At 44.8% G+C, this 19407-nt stretch overlaps 1 protein-coding gene across 1 annotated transcript; it reads right to left on the bottom strand.

The window, feature by feature from the left end:
* Positions 1–268: 268 nt before the first annotated feature.
* NCOA4 (nuclear receptor coactivator 4) lies at positions 269–18200 on the bottom strand. Its single transcript, XM_034434764.2, has 10 exons — positions 18030–18200; positions 8261–8412; positions 7044–7184; positions 6783–6871; positions 6380–6488; positions 5352–5426; positions 4155–4301; positions 2694–3674; positions 2280–2369; positions 269–1368 (listed from the first exon to the last, which is right to left on the bottom strand). The coding sequence occupies exons 1-10, from the start codon at positions 18145–18147 to the stop codon at positions 1363–1365; spliced, it is 1908 nt and encodes a 635-aa protein (XP_034290655.2). The 5' UTR covers positions 18148–18200; the 3' UTR covers positions 269–1362.
* Between the last annotated feature and the right edge of the window lie 1207 nt (positions 18201–19407).

The raw sequence follows: 19407 nt of genomic DNA on the forward strand, positions 1-19407 counted from the left end.
GCTTCTTTAGGGAACGCCTCTCTTCTGCAATAGGTGCTTTGGGCTATTCCGTGAGTCGTACGTCAGCCAATAGGAAGGCACAGGGTTAGGGTTAGGCACCACAGAAACACAACTCGTGGAATAGCCCAAAGCACCTATTCCAGTAGAGAGGCATTTCTTGAAGATGCGCTCCAATGTGAGTCTGAAAGCTCGGAAAAGGACCAACCCACCTTCCACCCATCAATCCCATCAACAGAGCTATGAAAAAAACAACTTCAGGCAAACGTACTTTTTATTCACAATGGTTTAATGGCATACTTCATTAGCATCACAAACATTTGTGTTTAACGTAAAAGACAGCATTACATATCAGTCAGGTCTTCCACAGGAACCTGAGCAGATACGTTCTTAAGCACTGAAAGGCAAATTTGTAAATAGTGGTTAATTCTTAGGACAGCCGGAAGGCCTATTATGCCTGTGAAATATCTAGCAATTAAAAGTGTACCTGTGGTAAGCCAAGAGCACTTCAAAAACAAAATTTTCATTTTTTAAAAAAAAATTAAAAATTTTAGCATCGCAACTTTTCAAAGTTTCCCCCACAAATTGTGGAAGCAGGTAAAAGTGATATTCAAACTTCAGCATTAAAGTTTCTAAGGTTACTGTCAACCTGTCGGGGGACTATAATTCATAGCGCGAGAGAAATAATTTTTTTGTTCATGCGATACAAAGGATACAACTTGTACTTAGTACTGGGCTTTAAAACCACACACATTTCACCCGCTCTGTGCTTAATTTCGCCCTCCCCCTTCCCATTCTAGTTACTTTAACCAGAATATCGCCAAAGTTGCCAGGTGCCCATGCCAATTATGATGGCTTGCCGTCATCTTACAGCAGAGAAGAGTGTGTATACATTATACAGAACACACAATTCAGAAGCGTCTGAATGACTTCGTAAGAGCTGTACCTCGTGAACATGTTCTGTAAATATATTTAAAATTAGGACCTGGAAACATGGCCAATGGTTTGTGCTCTGGATAAAATTCTGCGTCTCCCACCCCAGCTAAGGGTCATTCTGTCAGAATTTATTTCAAAATACTGGCTTTTACATTTAACGGCGGACGAGTCGCAACAGGCTCTTCACGTCCAGACCAAGAGAACCCAACAAGGACACTTCTGTTTGAGGACTCCAAGGTCCATTTTCTGCAGCTCAACACCAGCTACCTACAGCTTTTAAAGTGACATTTGAAATCTGGAAAAGACAGATGGTCAAAAACACAGGAGAAGGAACAGGCTGCAGTCACTCATTCCAGGGTGTGCGATAATCAGCAGGAAATCAAAGCAATCATTTGGATCACACTGCAGGGATGTTGTTTTTTACTTTTTTCACATCTAGGAAACATAAACCCAGAATTGTGTTAAAACAAAAACAGTGCTAATCAGGCTCCACCAGTAATATTTCAAAAGCGCAACGTCATTGCAGGCGTTCAGGAAAAGATTTTATCTATCTTGCTTAGCCCTGCCTTCACCATCCTTGGCAGGAGTGCTTTGTGCAATCTGAATGCTTAGCCAGGAAGATGAAGCGTCTGGATAGCCTATCTGGTGAGAATCAGCAGCCTTTTGTGGGGAAGCAGCCCTCCTAACGTTGCAAACTGATGCTTGCGCCTCCCCTAAACGAACTGTTGGAGAGAAGTCACATTAGGGTGCATGTTGGTGTAAAAACACCTATTTTTAGAACCCCTCACTGAACAAAACCTGCAAAAAATAATTATCACCCCACTGAATGAGAGACCCTAACCACCTGGCCACCCATTGGAATCGGCTGCTGGTTTCCAGTTAAGAGAAATGTGCTTCCCTGAATTTCTGGACCACATGAACTACAGCTGTAGTCAGAGGCCTTCCAAGCACCATCGGGTCAAAAGCGCTCGGTTAGATTCACACATTCTCCCGAGACACAAAAAGAAGCACCCTGATTGCATTAGCATCTTACCAGAAAGCTAGACTCTCGCATTTTAACAAGATGTTAAAGATAAGCCGGGGTGTTATTTTCAATATCTCTGCGTCTTTCCATCAGACACAGAAAGGAAAAGAATGGATTGTGAACAGGCTAAAATTAAGAAGAAAGCCTAGAATAGTGAACGGATATCTAACCAATCCTGATGTTCTCAAAAAGCGAATTGGGCTCAAACGGATTCTTGCGGGAGCATCCAAAATGAGATGTTAGTTAGACTAAGAAGTTAGTCAAGAAGCCAAAAAGCGAGAACTCAGCTGGGTGGACTTCCGTTTTACGGAGAGGCTTTTACCTGTAAAGGCGTCTGATACAGCCATTTTTCTCTCTCTCCACTCAGGTTCATACAGGCAAAGAGGTCGCAAACGGCAGGGAGGCCGCTGTCCTGTAAGAAACAAGAACTGGTTTCTGTGAGATGAGAAAATTTACTGGTCTGTCTTACATTTCCAAATAAAACAGTGGGCAGCAGGGCGCCAAAGTTAGCACCTTGACTGCCTCTCCAGTGAAGGCTCTTCTGACCCGGCAGCTTTAAGGCGCGGGGACCTCCAACTCCCAGAATTCCTCAGCTAACATGGCTGGGTGGGGAACTCTGGGAGTTGAAGTCCACGCAGCTTAAAGGCGCCATGTTTGGAGAATCCCCTGGGTTATATTAAACATGGCACAGATCGCTTTCAGCGGGTTAAAGGGACTGGGCGAGAATCCTACTTACGTGTGCTTTCTTCCGTAGCAGCCATTTATCTTCCACGAGAGGCTGGCTGGAGACTTCTGCGTTTTTTGACAAGATCCAGCTGTTTATGTTGAAAGGGAGGTGGAAGGGCGTGAGCAGCTCCAGGAAGGAACCCTTACAGCTCACTCCGGCCTCCTCTCGGATCGCCTTCTCTTCGCCGGGTGAAGCTTTGACTTCTTGCTTGGCTAGCCAAGAGGACAGTGAGGTCTCCTGCAATTCTTTCAGAGGTTCTGCCACCTCCCGGACAGCATCCTGTTTTATGGCAGAGCTAGCCGAATCCCCCTCCGTTTGTCGAGAAGGATGGAGCCAGATGTTCAGCACAGGCCGACGTCCCTCGGGTTCGGAAGCCTCTGCTAACGGCATCCCGTTTTTATCCTTGCCTTCTTTCCTAAGAAGCCATTTGCACAGGGCTTCCTTTTCACAGTTCTCGTCACACGCGCACTCGGAAAAGCTGGAACACGGCTCGTTGGCTTTGCATAGGTCCTCGACTCTGAAAGCGGGCTGCTGCAGAAGCCAGCTGTCGGCGTTCGGCGGCTTCCTCGCATCCAGGTGCTCATTAAGGCATTTCAGATTGCCGAGATTTTCTATCTCTACCCCAGTGGCTTGACCGCCACAACAATGACTGCAAGAATCGGTTTTAGGGAGCCAATCGTTCGGGTTATATTCCTCGCGGAAAGGCTTAAAAACCCATTTCCACTTCTCATCGGAGGCATTCTCATTTTGGGGTTCAGAAGGCACAAGGAGCCATTCAGAAAGATCGGTGCCGTCTTCCTCAAAGAGCTCCAATTCGTCAATCTTCTCAATGGACAAGGTGGAAGCGACGGTAGAAGTCGAGCTCTTCCGTCGGCGGAGGTCCGTTCTCTCAGGAAGGTCTCGCTGTTGGTTCTGCAAAAGCCAGTTCTCCAAGTTTTTCAGGTCTCCCCATGCTTTCTCCAAGTAACACACTTCCGAAGGCTTGACATCCTAAGGAGAAGACACCGCAAGCATTTAGATCCATCAAGGTAGCATGCAGTATTGCAGGCTAACTTTACCCACAGCCTAAAAGTTTGATCCTGACCGGCTCAACCTTCCAAGGTTGGTAAAATGAGGACTCAGACTGTTTGTGTGCAAGCGATATGCAAATAATGCTTCTAGAAAGGGCTGTAATAAATCTAAGTGCTATTGCTATTTCTTAGGAAAACAACAGCAAGATTAAGATCGCTCTCAATGTTCCAAGAACAACCTTTTTGGATCCACCAATTCCACTTCTTTTGGGAGATAGATAGGATGATTGATTTGCCGCCCATCTTACCATGAAACCTTACCATGAAACCTCTGAACCAATGTTCAGAGCCACAGCATTTCTTGGAAAATAAACCATTTGGCGATGTATTTGGGTCTGCCTTTTCCATCATTACTCGAAAGCCCTCCTTCTCTATAAATGGAGACAGTAGATCGCAATACCTGATTGGCCGCCTCAGCTTGTGTTTTCAAGAGCCAGTCCTCCTGCTTGTAGCTAGGAATGTAAGGGATACAGCACACACCATCGGATTTGGTTCCAAGAAGCCAGTCAGAGAGAGGGCAACCCAGCGTCCCACGGAAAGGTTTCGGCTAATAATCAAGAACAAACTGAAGGTCAATTTAATCCCGGACAAAATCCACCATGGGAATATACACTCTCTCCCCCCAAGGAGAGATAAAAGTCTCCTGGAGCCCTCTTCGGGAGGAGAATGTTCAGGTGTTTGTGCCACTGAAAATTTCTGGATTTTAAAACAATTCTTTCTTTAGACTTGAATTCTGAACAACCAGCAGCACCCACTATGCATTTTAAGGACTTAAAATTATTTTCTCACAGATCAATTGTGTGTTCTCTTGTGGAGATTAATTAATCTCACTTTCTGGAACACTATGCACTTTTTTAATTTATTGATTTATATCCCGCCTTTCCCCACAAATAACTCAAAGCAGCAAACATATCTAACACACCTTCCTCCTCCTATTTTTGCCCATAACAACAACGCTGGGAGGTAGGTTGGGCTGAGAGAGAGAGTGATTAGCCCAAGTCAACCAGCTGACTTTCATAGCTAAAGCAGGACTTGAACTATGACCTCTCCAGAGGCATGGTGGCCCAGTGGTTGGAATGTAGTATTGTAGGCTAATTCTGTCAATTGCCAGCAGTTCAATCCAGCGGTGAAATCCACTTACCTTCACTACTGGTTCAGGAATGGGAGTGCGCGTGCACTATGCTCACATGTGCCTCTTCTGCACATGTGCAGAAGGTCAAAAACGGGATATAATGACGTCCTGGCGGGTGGGTGGAGCCTCTCGCCACCGGCACTACCGGTTTGCGCATGCCGGATAGATCCGGCTGCATTTCACCGCTGGTTCATTCTTGACCAGCTCAAGGTTGACTCAGCCTTCCAAGGTCAGTAAAATGAGGACCCAGATTATTGACCCTGTAAACCACTTAGAGGGGCTTGTAAAGCATTATGAAGCGGTATATAAGTAAGTGCTATTGCTAAGTGCTATTTTCTAGCCTGGGACCTTATCCACTAGACCAGACCAAACTGGCATTCCTAGCGAACAGCAAGAGAAGACAAAGTTTAAGAACTCTGCTGCCACCCTCCAATTTCAGCTCCTCTAAACAAATCTGTAATTTACCTTTTCGAAACTAGCCGTCACAGGACAGTTCTGCACAGAGATCCAAGGGGCGTAATCTTCTTTATTGGAAGTTTGCTATTAAAGAAAGAAACCAGAGATGATAAGCCATTTTTTCAAACAAACAGAAAGTTAAGTGCCCACACATGTTTAAAAATAACAGATGGAGTCACTTATCCGGGTTCTTTTGGAATTTGAAAAGGATTATGGTAGCTATTTCAAGATAGGTGTTCTGAAAGAGATGGAATAAAGTCCAATCTCATATAAGCCTTAGTATTTCTTCAGGAACCTGGGTTTTAATTACAGGTAGTCCTCGACTTACGACCCATAATTGAGCCCAAAGTTTCTCTTGCTAAAGGAGATAGTTGTTAAGTGAGTTTTGTCCCATTTTATGACCTTTCCTGCCACAGTTAAGTGAATCACTACAATCGTTAAGTTACTAACATGGTTGTGAAGTGAATCTAGTTTCCCCATTGACTTTGTCAGAAGGTTGCATCACCCGGGACGCTGCGACCACCATAAATATATGCCAAACGTCTGAATTTTGACCACGTGACCGTGGGGGTGCTGCAACGGTCATAAGTAGGAAAAATGGTCCGAAATCATTTTTTTCAGTACCTTTGTAACTTCAGTCACTAAATGAACTTATTCACTACATGAATAAGTCAAGGACTACCTGTATAGCTTTCCAAGTTGCATACATCAGAACAGGCCTTTTCATCCTGTGGTACACAAAGCCGCATCCTAGACAAGTGTTAACGGGGAGGATAAGCCTGTGGGAGAGTCAGCTGGAGCTGCGTGGTGGCCACCTCTCCAGCCACAAGGGCGAAGTTTAATGGCAGAGAAACAGGCACAAGTTTCCCATTAAAAGATGGGTATACTTTATCACTTCTTTTTTTTTTTGGGGTCATCAAGTTTCTGACACCTTGCTAAGCCACTGGTGGCATTCAAATATTGCCATGTCCTAAAAGTGGTGCAATCTGTGAAAAGGTTGAAAATCCTTGCATGTGGACACAGCTCCTTTTGCTCACCATTGTTTTAATGGAGCCGAACGAGGTGATTGCCTGGCGAAGAAACGCCACATCAGCCTCAAAGTTCAGGATGGAAGTTTCTTCCGGCTGGAGAGTCAAACTGCCAAGACTTAGGGGAGAAAGCAAAAGTTAAGAATTCAGAAAGAAACCAAGGCGGTAAAGCCATTTCCCAAACAGTCAAGTAAATGTTTATGCATAAAATACATCTGTCTTCCTAAGGGATACCGAATCTTCAAATCCCCCATTTCCACCCACAGAGGTGGCAAGATCTCAAAAATTGACACTCCGGTTCATTTTGCGTGATAGAACCAGAAAGGTTGATGTCACAGCCCACAATGATGCGGAAAACAACCAAGATTAATAAATAGCTGAACGGTCATTCAAAATTTCTTGGAGGGCTCACCTCTCAAAACACGCTGAAATCTGATTTGTGAGATCACCGCTTTGAGGCTGTTCCAGCTGGCGGATGAGGCCACTGAATTGTCCCAACAACTGAAAATTAAACAAAAATACGTGACCTCACTAGGAACAGGATGAGCCAGCATCATCTAAGGTTGAGATACGAAGCTGTGGCCTTGTGCCGCAAACAAACAGCTCACGGTCAAGGCAAAGTCCCCGTAATTCTGGACGCAGGAGGAGAATCCAGAGGCCCATCAGCTCTTACCCAACAGAGCTGCTGTGCTTGTTGCTGCAAAGCCTCTTCCTTCAGCTGCTGAATGAGGTCAACCTGCTCCAACAACCAAACTTCGCGGCTTCGCAGGCATTCCAGGTGGCGACTGATGCAGCTGTGAACCTGAGCTTTCACCTTTAAAGAGAGAAGAAGCCACCTCTATAAGTCTTGTCCCAAAGATGCTTTTCCGAAAGGCAACTGGACCTTCTTGGAACTGAACTGAAGAAGCTTCATGGATCAGAATGGGTTTTTTCCCCCAAAAAACCCGCAAGGAAGTCCAGTTGTAAAAAAAGCACCTTTGGGACGAGAACTGGATGATTGAGAATCTCCGATAAAAAATCTCTATAATTCTATTATTCTGATTCAAGTCTCTCATCCCTCCTGTTCCTATCCCCATATTTTGCAATTCAGGCAGGGTCACCATCCAATGGCAGGATGAGATCCCAAGGGATCAAGATCCAACACGGCTCTCTCACTGGAAAGATGATTCAGTGGCTTGGAAAGGGATGGGGGTTGTTTTACACTGATGGGGACTCAAGCTAGACTTTTAAGGAATTCAGATTTTTTCCCCCCAGAGTTAATCATTGTTCAGCATGAACCTTTGTACTTAAAGGTGCTGAGATTGAGAAATTGAGCTCTGGGGATGTATCACATTTGTTCCTTAGGCAGGAATTTACCCAATCTGCAAAAATTGCAGATTTTACCCAATAAGAGCAGGTATATTTTAAAAATGGCATTGTACCTAAAATAAAAGATGCACCATCTTGATGACCAGTTAGATGGCAACAGCTAAATGATCTTAAATTACTTAGAGAAAACCTAACAGGGTCAAACCTGGTTAGCATTTTGGTGAGACCACATTAGTAAACCCCCGAGTTACGGGTTGAAATCCTAATCTGCAGCCCCCAAGAAAACTACGTGGATGCATGCAGAAGTTTAGATCAACTCAATTCTTTATCTTCACAACCCTGCTTGATGACTGAGTACATCCACACACAGTGAAAGTTAAGACACCCCCCCCCCGCACTCATGAATGCTCTTGTTTTTTTCCAGGCTAGCTTTAAATAGCTGCATAAAACTTGAAGATTAAAAGAAAATCTTTGCCAAGCTACTGCTTAAGAAGTTCTGCAGCCAAGCCCTTTTAAGCAAGGATTTAATCCCTTATTAGAAGCACAAAGCTGTGTCTCTTTTGAATTCCAAATTCCAAATACCTCTTTCCAGTTGTCTTTGACTTGTTGTTCGGCTTTGACAATTTCAGCAAACGCCACTTCCAGGTCTTTTTTGGCCTGCAGACACTTGTCCAAGGCTTCCGTGTTGCCAAGGCTTCCATTTCTCTCTTGGAAGGGGATCATCCTAGCCAATTCTGGAACAGGGAGAAAAAGAACCCACTTCAGAATCTGTGGTACGTCCTAAAAATTGTCCTAGACCAGTGTTGGAAATGAGACTATCATGGAGTCTCTCAGCCCTGGTGGCCCAGTGGTTAGAGTGCAGTACGGCAGGCTGACTCTGCCGACTGCCAGGGGTTCGATCCTGAACAGCTCAACGTTGACTCAGCCTTCCATGGTTGGTAAACTGAGGACCCAGATTGTTGGGGGCAATATGCTGACTCTGTAAACCACTCAAGAGAGGGCTGGAAAGCACTGTGAAGTAGTATATACCGTATTTTTCAGAGTATAAGACGCACTCCCCCCCCCAAGAGAGGGTGAAAATTTGGGTGCGTCTTATACGTGGAATGTAGCCCCGCCCACCCACCAGCCCCCACCCCTCGGCCTTCACCCGTACTCTCAGAACTTCTGGAGCTTTTGGAGGCTGCAAATGCAGCCTCTCAAACGGAGAGCCTCCAAAAGCTCCATTTGCAAAGGAGCTTCTCTTTGCAAAGGCAGCCTCTCAAACGGAGCTTTCGGAGGGTGAAAAAGCAAGGTGCAGAGGCCAAAATGGCTACCTTTACCTGCTGTATTCACTGGAGCACCCTGCAACTATCAGCTGCATTTTTGAAGCTGCGTATCTGCCCCAATGAGGCCCTTACGTGCTCACAACCAGCGAACCTGTTGCTAAAAGTTCACCTCTGCGAACAGCTGATTGGGGGTATTCCGGAGGCGATCCACCTGCCAATCAGCTGTTCGTGTTGAATCAGGCTAATATGCTGAAGCTGACCAGGCTGTTTGCTACGGACGCTAGCCAGATGAATACCGATGGATGCTGTTAGGCAGAGGCAGAATTTTTTTTTCTTGTTTACCTCCCCCCAAAATAAGGTGTCTCTTATACTCCAGAGCATCTTATACTCTGAAAAATACGGTAAGTCTAAGTGCTATTGCTATTTCAGTTTTCAGAGCTGGTTTACACACGTCTTCATTGGTGATTTTCTCCCTTTTTTTTAAAAAAGTCATCTGGCAAATACCTCCAGCGTTGCTAATTCTGGCTACCCAAGACTGAAATTTCTTTAACTTTATTTCTTTGTTAAACTTATTTGCCCCGCCTATCTCGCCGTGGGGCTGCTGTAGGCGGCTGACAACAATAAAAATGGAGAAATGAAAAGAAGCGTCAATATAACAGTAGCAAAGTATTGGAACAATAGAATAAACAACTAAAAAGAAAGCAAGAAGAATATCACAATTTGAGAATAAATAAATACTGAATTGTTATGATTGCAGATTTCCAAAGCAGCTCTTCGGGGTTGGGATGAAAAAACTCCCTTTGCTTAGTAGTCCCCCCAGTGACATCTCCTCAACAGCCAGTTGTGGACTCGCACTTCTAGCCTGCAAGAGCACTGCATGGTGTTGGGCAGTGTTGTAACAACTTTTGAGGCATCTTCCCCAACTTTTAGGCCAATACGGTCTCCAACACCCGGCTCATGTTTTAAGCTCATCTAGCAGCTCATCTTCAGTTACCTGCAAACTTTGCACTAAGACACACACACACACAGCCGCACAGGTCTTAACTTACATTGCAAGCATTTTTTGGCTTGTTTATTCAAGTTCTAACTCTGCTTTCCTACAGGTGTTGAATTAACGTTTCCTACAGGAGCTTTTGGATTGAAGCCCACAGTTCTGAAACATCTAATTCATAGAACTGTGCAATTTTAGGTAGCTGAGAGGAGAGGAGAAAGTTTGAAAGTTTCCCTAATTTAAGGCATCTTGAACACAAAATAAGCATTCAGAACAGGATCCTTTCCATTTTCTGATTATACTAAAGTTTTCAGTAGTTAAACTGCTGCTTCTGGACTATAGTTCATACAAAGCATAGTAAATTAGACCCCCCCCCAAAAAAAACGAACTAGGGAACAGATCCAGATATGCCAAAGCTGGTCTAAAACTAAATCATATTCTGCAACCCAAACAAAGCTAAACTTGAAGGCTAAGTAAAATGACCCAGACCATAATTTATTTAACTGAAGGTTAACCTGTAATCGAAGTGCCAAGCCCAAATCAATAAAATCCAGGAACATAGAAATAAAACCTCTACAACTTGAGTGTAAAAGAGCAAAGCACCCAGCAACGAAATAAAACAAACAAAAATAATAGAAGGATGTCAAAATAAACACTTTTTTCCAGAAAGCTGGAGAAAAAACAATAGAATAAGTTTTAAGAAGTGCCATGCAGGCCTCTCTGGAGAGAGCAAGATTAATATCCTCTGGTTTTTACTGGGCTGTATATCTTTGCAACTGAATTAAATGAATGAATGCAAACCCCACTCCCTTCTAGCACTGATGATGTTACCTAGTTTGGGAATGAAACATCTGCAAGAAAGAGAGCACCAAGGACCCCTCAAAATAATGTAAATTTCTAATTGTTCCTTCAATGGTATTTATTCAGTGCAGAATTTAGGCACTGGTTTGACTCCGATGCTCTTCTTCATGGTTCATGATTATACAAAATCTTCCACTGACTTTTTTCCAATAAACTGAAAATACCTTCTTACATGTTTTGTAAGTCAAATTCTGCTGTGCGCACAAGCCTTGCAAAATCCCCATCCTACGAACCCATCTGTTCCCTTAAAAAATCTTCCAAATTAAAGGTGGTTTTGGTTAACCGATCTCAGTCAGGACGAAACAAACAGCTAGCAAAGAAGCAACTTCTACAACCTCAATTTCTGTCAGCCAACTTCCAGAGTTGGGAATTATTCCTGCTTTATTCCATGCCGCGAAGGCTGCCAGGTCTCCTTTTCCCTTTCCCTCCTTCCCCCCCCCCCCCGGCTCCTGCATACCTCAATTTCTGTTCGGAGAAAGGAGGAAGTTCCAGCTGACGGGAGAGCAGCCGGCCACCTTCTGCAGCGCACAAGATAACTATCAGCAGCCCAGCCTGCTTTAAAACCTGCTTGCCAGCGCACATTTCAGGCCCGGCCCTGGCTTGGCCTCGCCTCCCAAAGCCCACGTGGCCAGGCCGCCACAACTGGAGCACAGCCTTGCACGTCCGCCTTTCACGGCTGTGGAGAGGAGGAGGAGGAGGAGGAGGGAAGAAGATTGAAAACTGCCCAGCAACTCCCCAGGAAGCAAGAGCAGCAGAGAGGCCATTCAGGAAGGGAAGAAATGCAAACCTGAATTGTTGCGAACAAGCTAGAAATGTCTATTTTGTAAAAGAAGCTACTATTTGCATCTTGGTGTGATGTTAAGACCACCTTAGTAGTATGGCTGTATTCTTATTATTGTGCTGTTGTTGTTGTGATGATGATGATTTAATATTCGATTCACAGTCTGGGACTGGTAAAAGCTTAACAATTCAAGTCCTAACCAAGGACCTAAAAGAGCTGCTAAGGTAACGTCTGAGTACATCATCGGCAGCTCCGAGTAAGGTGGTGGGTTTTTTTTTTTTTTCAAAGTCAGGATATTCAGGTCTGATAAGTTCCAATTTTCCCTGTACCCAGGCAGCCCTTCGGGTATGGCTCCAAGGGCTCCTATGTACTATTGGTACAACCCTTGGCTTCTTCCTCCACAGTCGCTCAACTTCAATTTGCAAATCATGATATTTTGTTATTTTTTCTAGCTTTTTCTCTCCCCCTGGTATTGCAATAAATCAATGAACTGGACTTTTTTTCCTTTCCACAATAATGATGCCAGGCGGGTTGTGGGTGTCTGTCTGTTTGGATTTGGAACAACTACGGCAGGAAAGGCCATGTGCTGGGACAAAACTCGCTCAGCAAATGTCTCACTTAACAACAGAAATTTTGGGCTCAATTGTGGTCATAAGTCAAGGACTACCTGTATTATGATTGCCATTATTCTGTTGCTTTGCATGTACACAAAGAGCTTCTGCACCTGAGACCAATTCCTTGCCTGCGCAATCTCACTTGGCCAAAGAAAGCATTCAATTCAATTCAGTTCACCTTCCCGCAAGCAGGTTCAGGACACTCTCAGGCAGGGTTAAAATGAGGATTGCTTTTCCAACTAGGCCAAGCACCAAGGACCCACTCACACATACCCTGCGCCTGGGAGAGAGAGAAATCCTCCAGACCAAGGTGAACCCTATGCCTTGCACCCTCCTCACCGAGCCTCTCCTCTCAGCAAAGACAGCAGGAAGGCGGCCTTGTGGAACAGTCCCCAAACAGGTCATACCAGCTGCAGCAGCATTTCCACCGTCTGCCTGGCCTCCAAAGGAGTTGCATTTCAACTTGCAAAATTCAGAATCCAACGTGGCCGTTTCAAGTATGACAATTTGGATTGTTGGTGGATTTTTGTATCTTTGCTTTCATGGCATTAGTTTGTAGTGCTCGTTCTTGAGCAGCCAGTATTAAGCCTTCCGTTTCTTTCTTGATGGGTCCCATCTTAAGCCATGCCCATGTGAAGTTGTCATCACATTTTCCTTCAATGTTTTTCAAGTGCTGTCCATGCAAAGCTTTGGTTTTCCATCTATTTAATCTGTCATCCAGCTCTTTTTCCTTATATTCTGCCTGTGTTTCTGTTATTTTTATAATGTTCTCCGTTTTCACAGCCTGCAGCAATTTTTCTGTACTTTGGTTCACATAATCATTCAAACTTCGTTTTTCTTCTTCTACAGTTTGATGGATTTGCACTAGTCCTCTGCCCCCTATTTTCCTTGGCAGGTACAACCTGTCGATGTCACTTCATGGATGTAAAGCGTGGTACATATTCAAAAGTTTGTGCATTTCCGGTCCAAATTTTCCAGTTCATTTATTTATTTATTATTCAATTATTATTATTATTATTATTATTATTATTATTATTATTATTATTATTATTATTATTATTAAATCTTTAGTGAGATTCACAGCCTTTGAGGCTGGTTAATAGCTCAGCAGCTCGAGTCCTAACCAAGGACCTAGGAACTGTTAAGGTATCGTCGGAGGATGTAAGCTGTTCCGAGTAAAGTGATTTTTTGTCGAGTCAAAATGTTCAAGTCCGGTAAATTTAGAATTTCTAAATAGCGGGGTAGCCCTTTGGGTATTGCTCCAAGGGCTCCAATTACAATCGGGACAGCACACGATTTCTTTTTCCACAGTTGCTCAACTTCAATTTGTAAGTCCCGGTACTTTGTGATTTTTTCTTGCTGCTTATCTTCAATTCGTGCATCACCAGGTATTGCAATGTCAATGAACCATACTTTTTTCTTTTCAACTATTGTTATGTCAGGTGTGTTGTGGACCAAGTGCCTGTCAGTCTGAATCCTGAAGTCCCACAAGATCTTGAGTTTCTCATTCTCTAAAACTTCCTCAACCTAATGTTCCCAGGTTGGGAATAATAATAATAATAATAATAATAATAATAATAATAATAATAATAATAATAATAATAATAATAATAATAGTAATTGCTGAGGCTGTCTCCCAAACTTCCCAAGCTTAACAGGATTGTTGTGAAGCTGCTGGCCTGGCAATTTTCCTTACTTCCTCCAGATGTTGGTAGGGCTCATTCCGGCTGTTTGTTTGGCCTACAGAGGCCAGGCCAGGCCCCATCTCAAAACCACAAGCTGCTGCAATTCACCCCCCTGTGCTTCATTGCACAATATCCTTTGCTTAATCCAAAAACAGAAAGGTGCAAATGGATTAATGCTTGTTCCATATTCAGTTGGTAAACAGTTATGTGCCCTGTGAAATGCTGTGGTCTGCTGAAATGGCCTGTCTTAAATCCAGCCATTTACCGTATTTTTCAGAGTATAAGACGTACCTTTCCCCCCCCCTAAAAGGGGGTGAAAATTTAGGGGCATCTTATACACCGAATGTAGCCCCGCCCACCCACTGGCACCACCCTTTGGCCTCTGCCTTGCAGCAGTTACCTCCTTGCAAGCAAACAACAAGAAAAACAGCTCCTTTCAGCTTCAGCACATCCTGATTAGTACAAGTTGATTGGATCGGCCTCCCGACTCTCAGCCGATTTGCTCTCAGCTGTTTTGTAGGGGGCCTCTGCTGCTTGTGCAAAGAGGTAAATTGCTGGAGCAGATTTTTTTTTCCTTGTGCTAATCAAGCTATGCTGAAAACGGAAATGAAAGTAAAGCAGGCTGTTTGCTGTAAAGAGGCAAAATTGCTCAGAAGGAGATTTCTTTTTCTTCTTTTCCTCACCAAAAAAGGTAGGTGCATCTGATACTCTGAAAAATATGGTAATTCTTTTTCTTAAGAAACTTCATTCATTAATTAACTGGTGTATCTATTCACAGGCATTGGACCATAAGAAAGGCTGAGCGCCAAAGAATGGAGGCCTTTGAACTCTAGTGCTGGAGAAGATCTCCTAGAGATCAACCCTGACTGCTCTTTAGGCGGCCAGATCCTGAAGATGAAACTCAAATACTTTGGCCACCGAAGGAGAAGGAAGGACTCCCTGGAGAAGAGCCTAATGCTGGGAACGATTGAGGGCAAAAGAAGAAGGGGACGGCAGAGAACGAGGTGGCTGGATGGAGTCAATGAAGCAGTCGGCGTGAGCTTCAATGGACTCCAGAGGATGGTAGAGGACAGGAAGGCCTGGAGGAACGTTGTTCATGGGGTCACGATGGGTCAGACACGACTTCACAACTAACAACAAAATTCACAGGCAGCAATCCAGGGGAGGAGTGGGTGCATATTGACTGCTTCTATTTTTCAACAGGAAAATGTTCACAGCTGCTTTCTGGAAAATGGTTATGTATTCACTTTAGAAATTTCTCATTTCTTCCACTTCCTCCTGCTTGTTTCCACTAAATTTCATCTCAGTCACAGATTTATACCTATGCAAATAAGTGGCCTCTATCTTTTCAACACTACTAGACAAATAATATAGTCCTCAAGTTACAAGTTCATTTAGTGACCGTTCGATGTTACGATGACACTGAAAAAAATGACTCATTACCATTTTTCAGACTTATGATTGTTCCAGCATCCCCATGGTCATGTGATCAAAATTCAGACACTTGGCGACTCATATTTATGACGGTTGTAGTGTCCCAAGGTCATGTGATCCCCTTTTGCGACCTTCTGACAAGCAAAGTCAATGGGGAAGCCAGTTTCACTTAACAACTGTATCACTAACTGAACAACTGCCATGATTCATTTAACAAATGTCGCAAAAAAGGTCAAAAAATGGGGCAAAATTCATTGAACAACTATCTCACCTAGCAACAGAAGTTTTGGCTCAATTGTGGTCATAAATTGAAGATTATCTCTCTCTCGTGTGTGTGTGTGTGTGTGTGTGTGTGTATGTGTGTGTGTATCACCCTTGGCATTTACTCTTGGCATATAGGTAAACATAAAACACCTTTTGTAATCTGTATAAGTGTAAAATTGATTGTCCCCCAAGAGTCATTTAATATATAATTGATGCCTGCCAATTATATTTGAAATTTGATCACACTGAATGAGGATGATGAGATGTCAGATTAGTCAGTTCACTAATAAAAAGTGCAACCAAAGACTCTAGAAGAAACGCTTGTAGTTGTCATGCAGGTAGCAAAATGGCTTTATTTGGGGAAAAAAATCAAATTATTTTAACGTCAACAAATTTCCAGCTTCTTCTTAAATCTCATAACTGAAGCCTGAAAAGTCAGAGAAGGGAACAAAAATATTTTTTTAAAAGGCCTTTCTGCACACTTCATTTTTTTTCCACAAGAACTGTGTTTGTGGCTCATAATAGCCTACAGAAGAGGAACTTCAGCTTTTGTAAGACTGCATTTTTGCTGCTGAAAATCCACCATTTTAAAATAAAGTTTCAAAAAAAGGACCACCAATTATTTCTGTGCAACGTTTCATATTCAGCTCCGTGATCCTGCCAGGTAGATTAGGGCGAGATACAAAACTGGTTAATCCAATTAGCACGGTGGCTAATTAGGAATGGCCCTTGAACCTGTAAGTATAGTAATCGCAATTTAATATTTTACAAGCTTGCCTGTGGCACAGAACTCACGCGATCACTTTTTGCCTGAAAGGATGGGGGGGGGGGATTGTTTTTTTTTCAACTGTTTTTCAAACCTTCTTGGTCTGTCTAGGTCTAAGTCTGTCATTTTTCACCTCAAAAAGGAAAGAGATTTTCAGGAATCCAGGATCCTAGCTTGCCTACTGTTCTTTTGAGGTTTAATGTGACTGCTTGTATTCCCTAAGGATAAATGTGCAAATTGAGTGCTTCAGTAACAAAACAGTAGAAGGAGCAGAATTTCCATACTAATGAAAAGTGGAAAGGTCGATCTTAATTCCTGGGAAAGCAATTAAGGAGGGAACATTAGCAGGAAACCAAGCCAAGATGGAAAATGGGAGTCATAACAACATCATGCTATCTTGCCCGAAGCATAATCCTCTTTGTGGCAAATCTTTGTGGAAGAAACAGCAAATCTCACACCACCTTCAAAACAAATAAAAGTCCAGAAAGCACCTTGACCACATAAACACACAATTATGTTCTTACAGGACCATCAAGTGGCTGATTTTATGACTGTTGAGCCTCTATTCAGAGGCCAAAGTCAAAACAGACTCATTCTATTTTTGACCCCTTTTAATCCTGCACACAAGGGAGAAAAATATCAAGTGAATAAATAAAAGCTGTCACTAAAGCCTCCAGAGTTACCCATGAAACTGAAGGTTATCCTCCAAAACAAGTCTCTGTAAACATTTCACACCAATTATGTGTTGAATTACACCGTCTGCCCTCGCAGCCCGAGAGAAGGCTGAAGTTTTGCACAGTCATGTCTCTTATTTAGTATCCAAATGAATTCAAGCAGGGAAACGCCTATGTCGCCTTCTCTTCTAGCTCTAAGAGGCTCCCACCCTGCGAATGACCTAACAGCAGAGTCTCTTCTTCTACCCCCCCAGTTCAGCTCCCTGATCAAGCAGGAGACCGAGGCCGTTATAAACTACCCGGTTCCGTGGAAAACGAGAGAATAAAATCTGTTGGCAAGAATGATCATTTCCTTTCTGGAAATCGACAGGAATGAATGCAAAGCTCCCAGGCTCTTTATGGGGGAGGAGAGGAGCTTCCCAGGCGAGGGACGGACTGGCCGAGAAAGCCCGGAGGTCCGGGAGGGCAGCCACGTTTCCACGTGCAGGTGGCCCAGGTTCCTCTCAGGACTTGCAAGGCGGAAAAAGGCGGCCCGGCTGCGGCTTCTGCTCTGCGGCTACAAGGCCCCACTGGACGCCGCCGCCCCCCCCCCAGCCCCCCCCCACACACAAAAGGCCCGTTTTAGCTGCTCCTTTCCTCCTCCCCCTCCCCCTCCTCCCCCCCCCCGGCCTCCTTTCTTGGCGACCCCAGGAGGAGCGACAAAGGCGGGGCCCAAAGAAATGAAACGTTAAATGCAGGCATAAAGAAAAGGACCTTTCCCCGCCCAGAACTGCCCGTCTACACCCGGGCTAGGCCGGGCCCCTCCTGCCTCCCTCTCTGCTGCCCTGGCGGTTGGGGGGCCTGGGTGGGAGGGGGCCCCCCGCAGGACCCCTCCGGAGGGGGAGGGGGAGGGGGGGACACGTGCGGGCCCTTCCCACGTGCAGTTACATAGAACAGGGAGACGCGCGTCCTGGGCGAAGCGGGGGAAGGGGGAAGCCGGGGCCCCGGAGCAGGCAAGGCGGCCGGCCTCCACTCACCCGTCGGGCGGCGGTCAGAGCTGCGACCCTCGGAGGCTCCAGGGAAGGGAAAGAGGCCTCCCCGCTCCAGCCTCGCGAGAGTTCCCGGCGCTGGTCTCGCGGGGTTTCCGGGAGACATGCGCAGTGGCGCCCGGTGAAGCCGAGCCAGGAGTTGAGGGGGCGGGGCCTCTCCTGCTTAGCGGAAACGGGAGTTGCGGGCTGGGGGGGGAGGGGCTTTCAGCCCCCCCCCCATGAATGGGGAGCGGCCGCTGCCTCGGGGAGGGGGGTTGGGCTGTGGGGGGGGGAGGGGGGTTGGGCTGTGGGGGGGGGGAGGGGCTTTCGGCTGATCTTAGAAAGGTGAACTGTTGGGAGGCGGATAGGGCGTGGATGGGAGGCCACCAGAAAATGTTATGTCTTCCCACCCAGATTTAGCATTTAGCCTGATCAAAAGCCGCTTTAACTTTGGTCCTCCTGTTTTATTATCCTGTTACTTATTTCCCCTCGCTATTACAATAAAACAATATTTCTTATTGCTGTTTTTTTTTTTTAAAAAAACTCTGGTTTTATAACCCTGTAATCCCATCATCATCATCATCATCATCATCATTAAACTGTAAAGGCTGGTCAAAAGCTCTAATAAAAAAGATACTTGATTTGATTTCAACTTCGATGCCTCTATACAAGAGCGAGAACTTTTGCCCAGGCGGGAAATGCTACCGGGCTGCTTTCCTGAGGGTGCTGGGAGTCCTGCATTGCTTGTCTTTTTGCAAAACCACCTTCTCCTTGCAGGCCTCTCCTTCTCATTTCAATCGGGAAATAAATTTAAATTAAAGCCATCCCAAGCCCTTCCAAAGCAACGAATGGGACTCCTTTTAAACAGAATAGATGTCCGTTTTGCAAGCCAATGAAGCTTCAAAGAGCCATCAGATGCTGCAGCCGCGGGACAACTCTGCAACTCTCCTGTTACAAACTGTTTTGTGTCTCTTTGGCAAGGCAGATCCTTTGACCCGAAGTGGATCTGTGCCTGGAGCACCTTTCCATGTAAATTCACTCCCTCTTCATTGCACCCGTGTGTGAGCTCCATCCAGAATCCCAGGTGGCTTTTAAAAGTCAGTGTCTAGTTTTACATTTAATGCCACAGCTTCAAGGACTTTCTTTTTGTAGCCTCAGCTTTTCGCTTTACCAGCAATATTCCAATTTGAATTCCTGGGGTGAGGAAGAACAACATATTACAAGAAGAATCCCTCAAATCATGGGGAATAGAAATAAGCTACAAATGAATGGGAACGGTCCCTGTGCTGGCTGCTTTTTAAAGAATGGAGTGGAATGGAATGGAATGGCCTCCGTTGCCTGGAGGCCGTGCGGATCTGGATGGGGAGAAACAAGCTCAGACTCAACC

Source organism: Pantherophis guttatus, chromosome 6 (genome assembly GCF_059756535.1).
Source record: "Pantherophis guttatus breed Tessera chromosome 6, ASM5975653v1, whole genome shotgun sequence".
Lineage (NCBI taxonomy): Eukaryota > Metazoa > Chordata > Lepidosauria > Squamata > Colubridae > Pantherophis > Pantherophis guttatus.

What these genes read in the sequence shown, in the direction of transcription:
- NCOA4 (XM_034434764.2), bottom strand. Translation starts at nt 18,147, where the DNA reads ATGTCTCCCGGAAACCCCGCGAGACCAGCGCCGGGAACTCTCGCGAGG. An exon ending in TCGGCTCCATTAAAACAATG is followed by an intron (nt 5,427 to 6,379) that starts GTGAGCAAAAGG and finishes TTTCTTTAATAG; the next exon opens with CAAACTTCCAATAAAGAAGA. An exon ending in AAGCTGAGGCGGCCAATCAG is followed by an intron (nt 3,675 to 4,154) that starts GTATTGCGATCT and finishes TCTTCTCCTTAG; the next exon opens with GATGTCAAGCCTTCGGAAGT.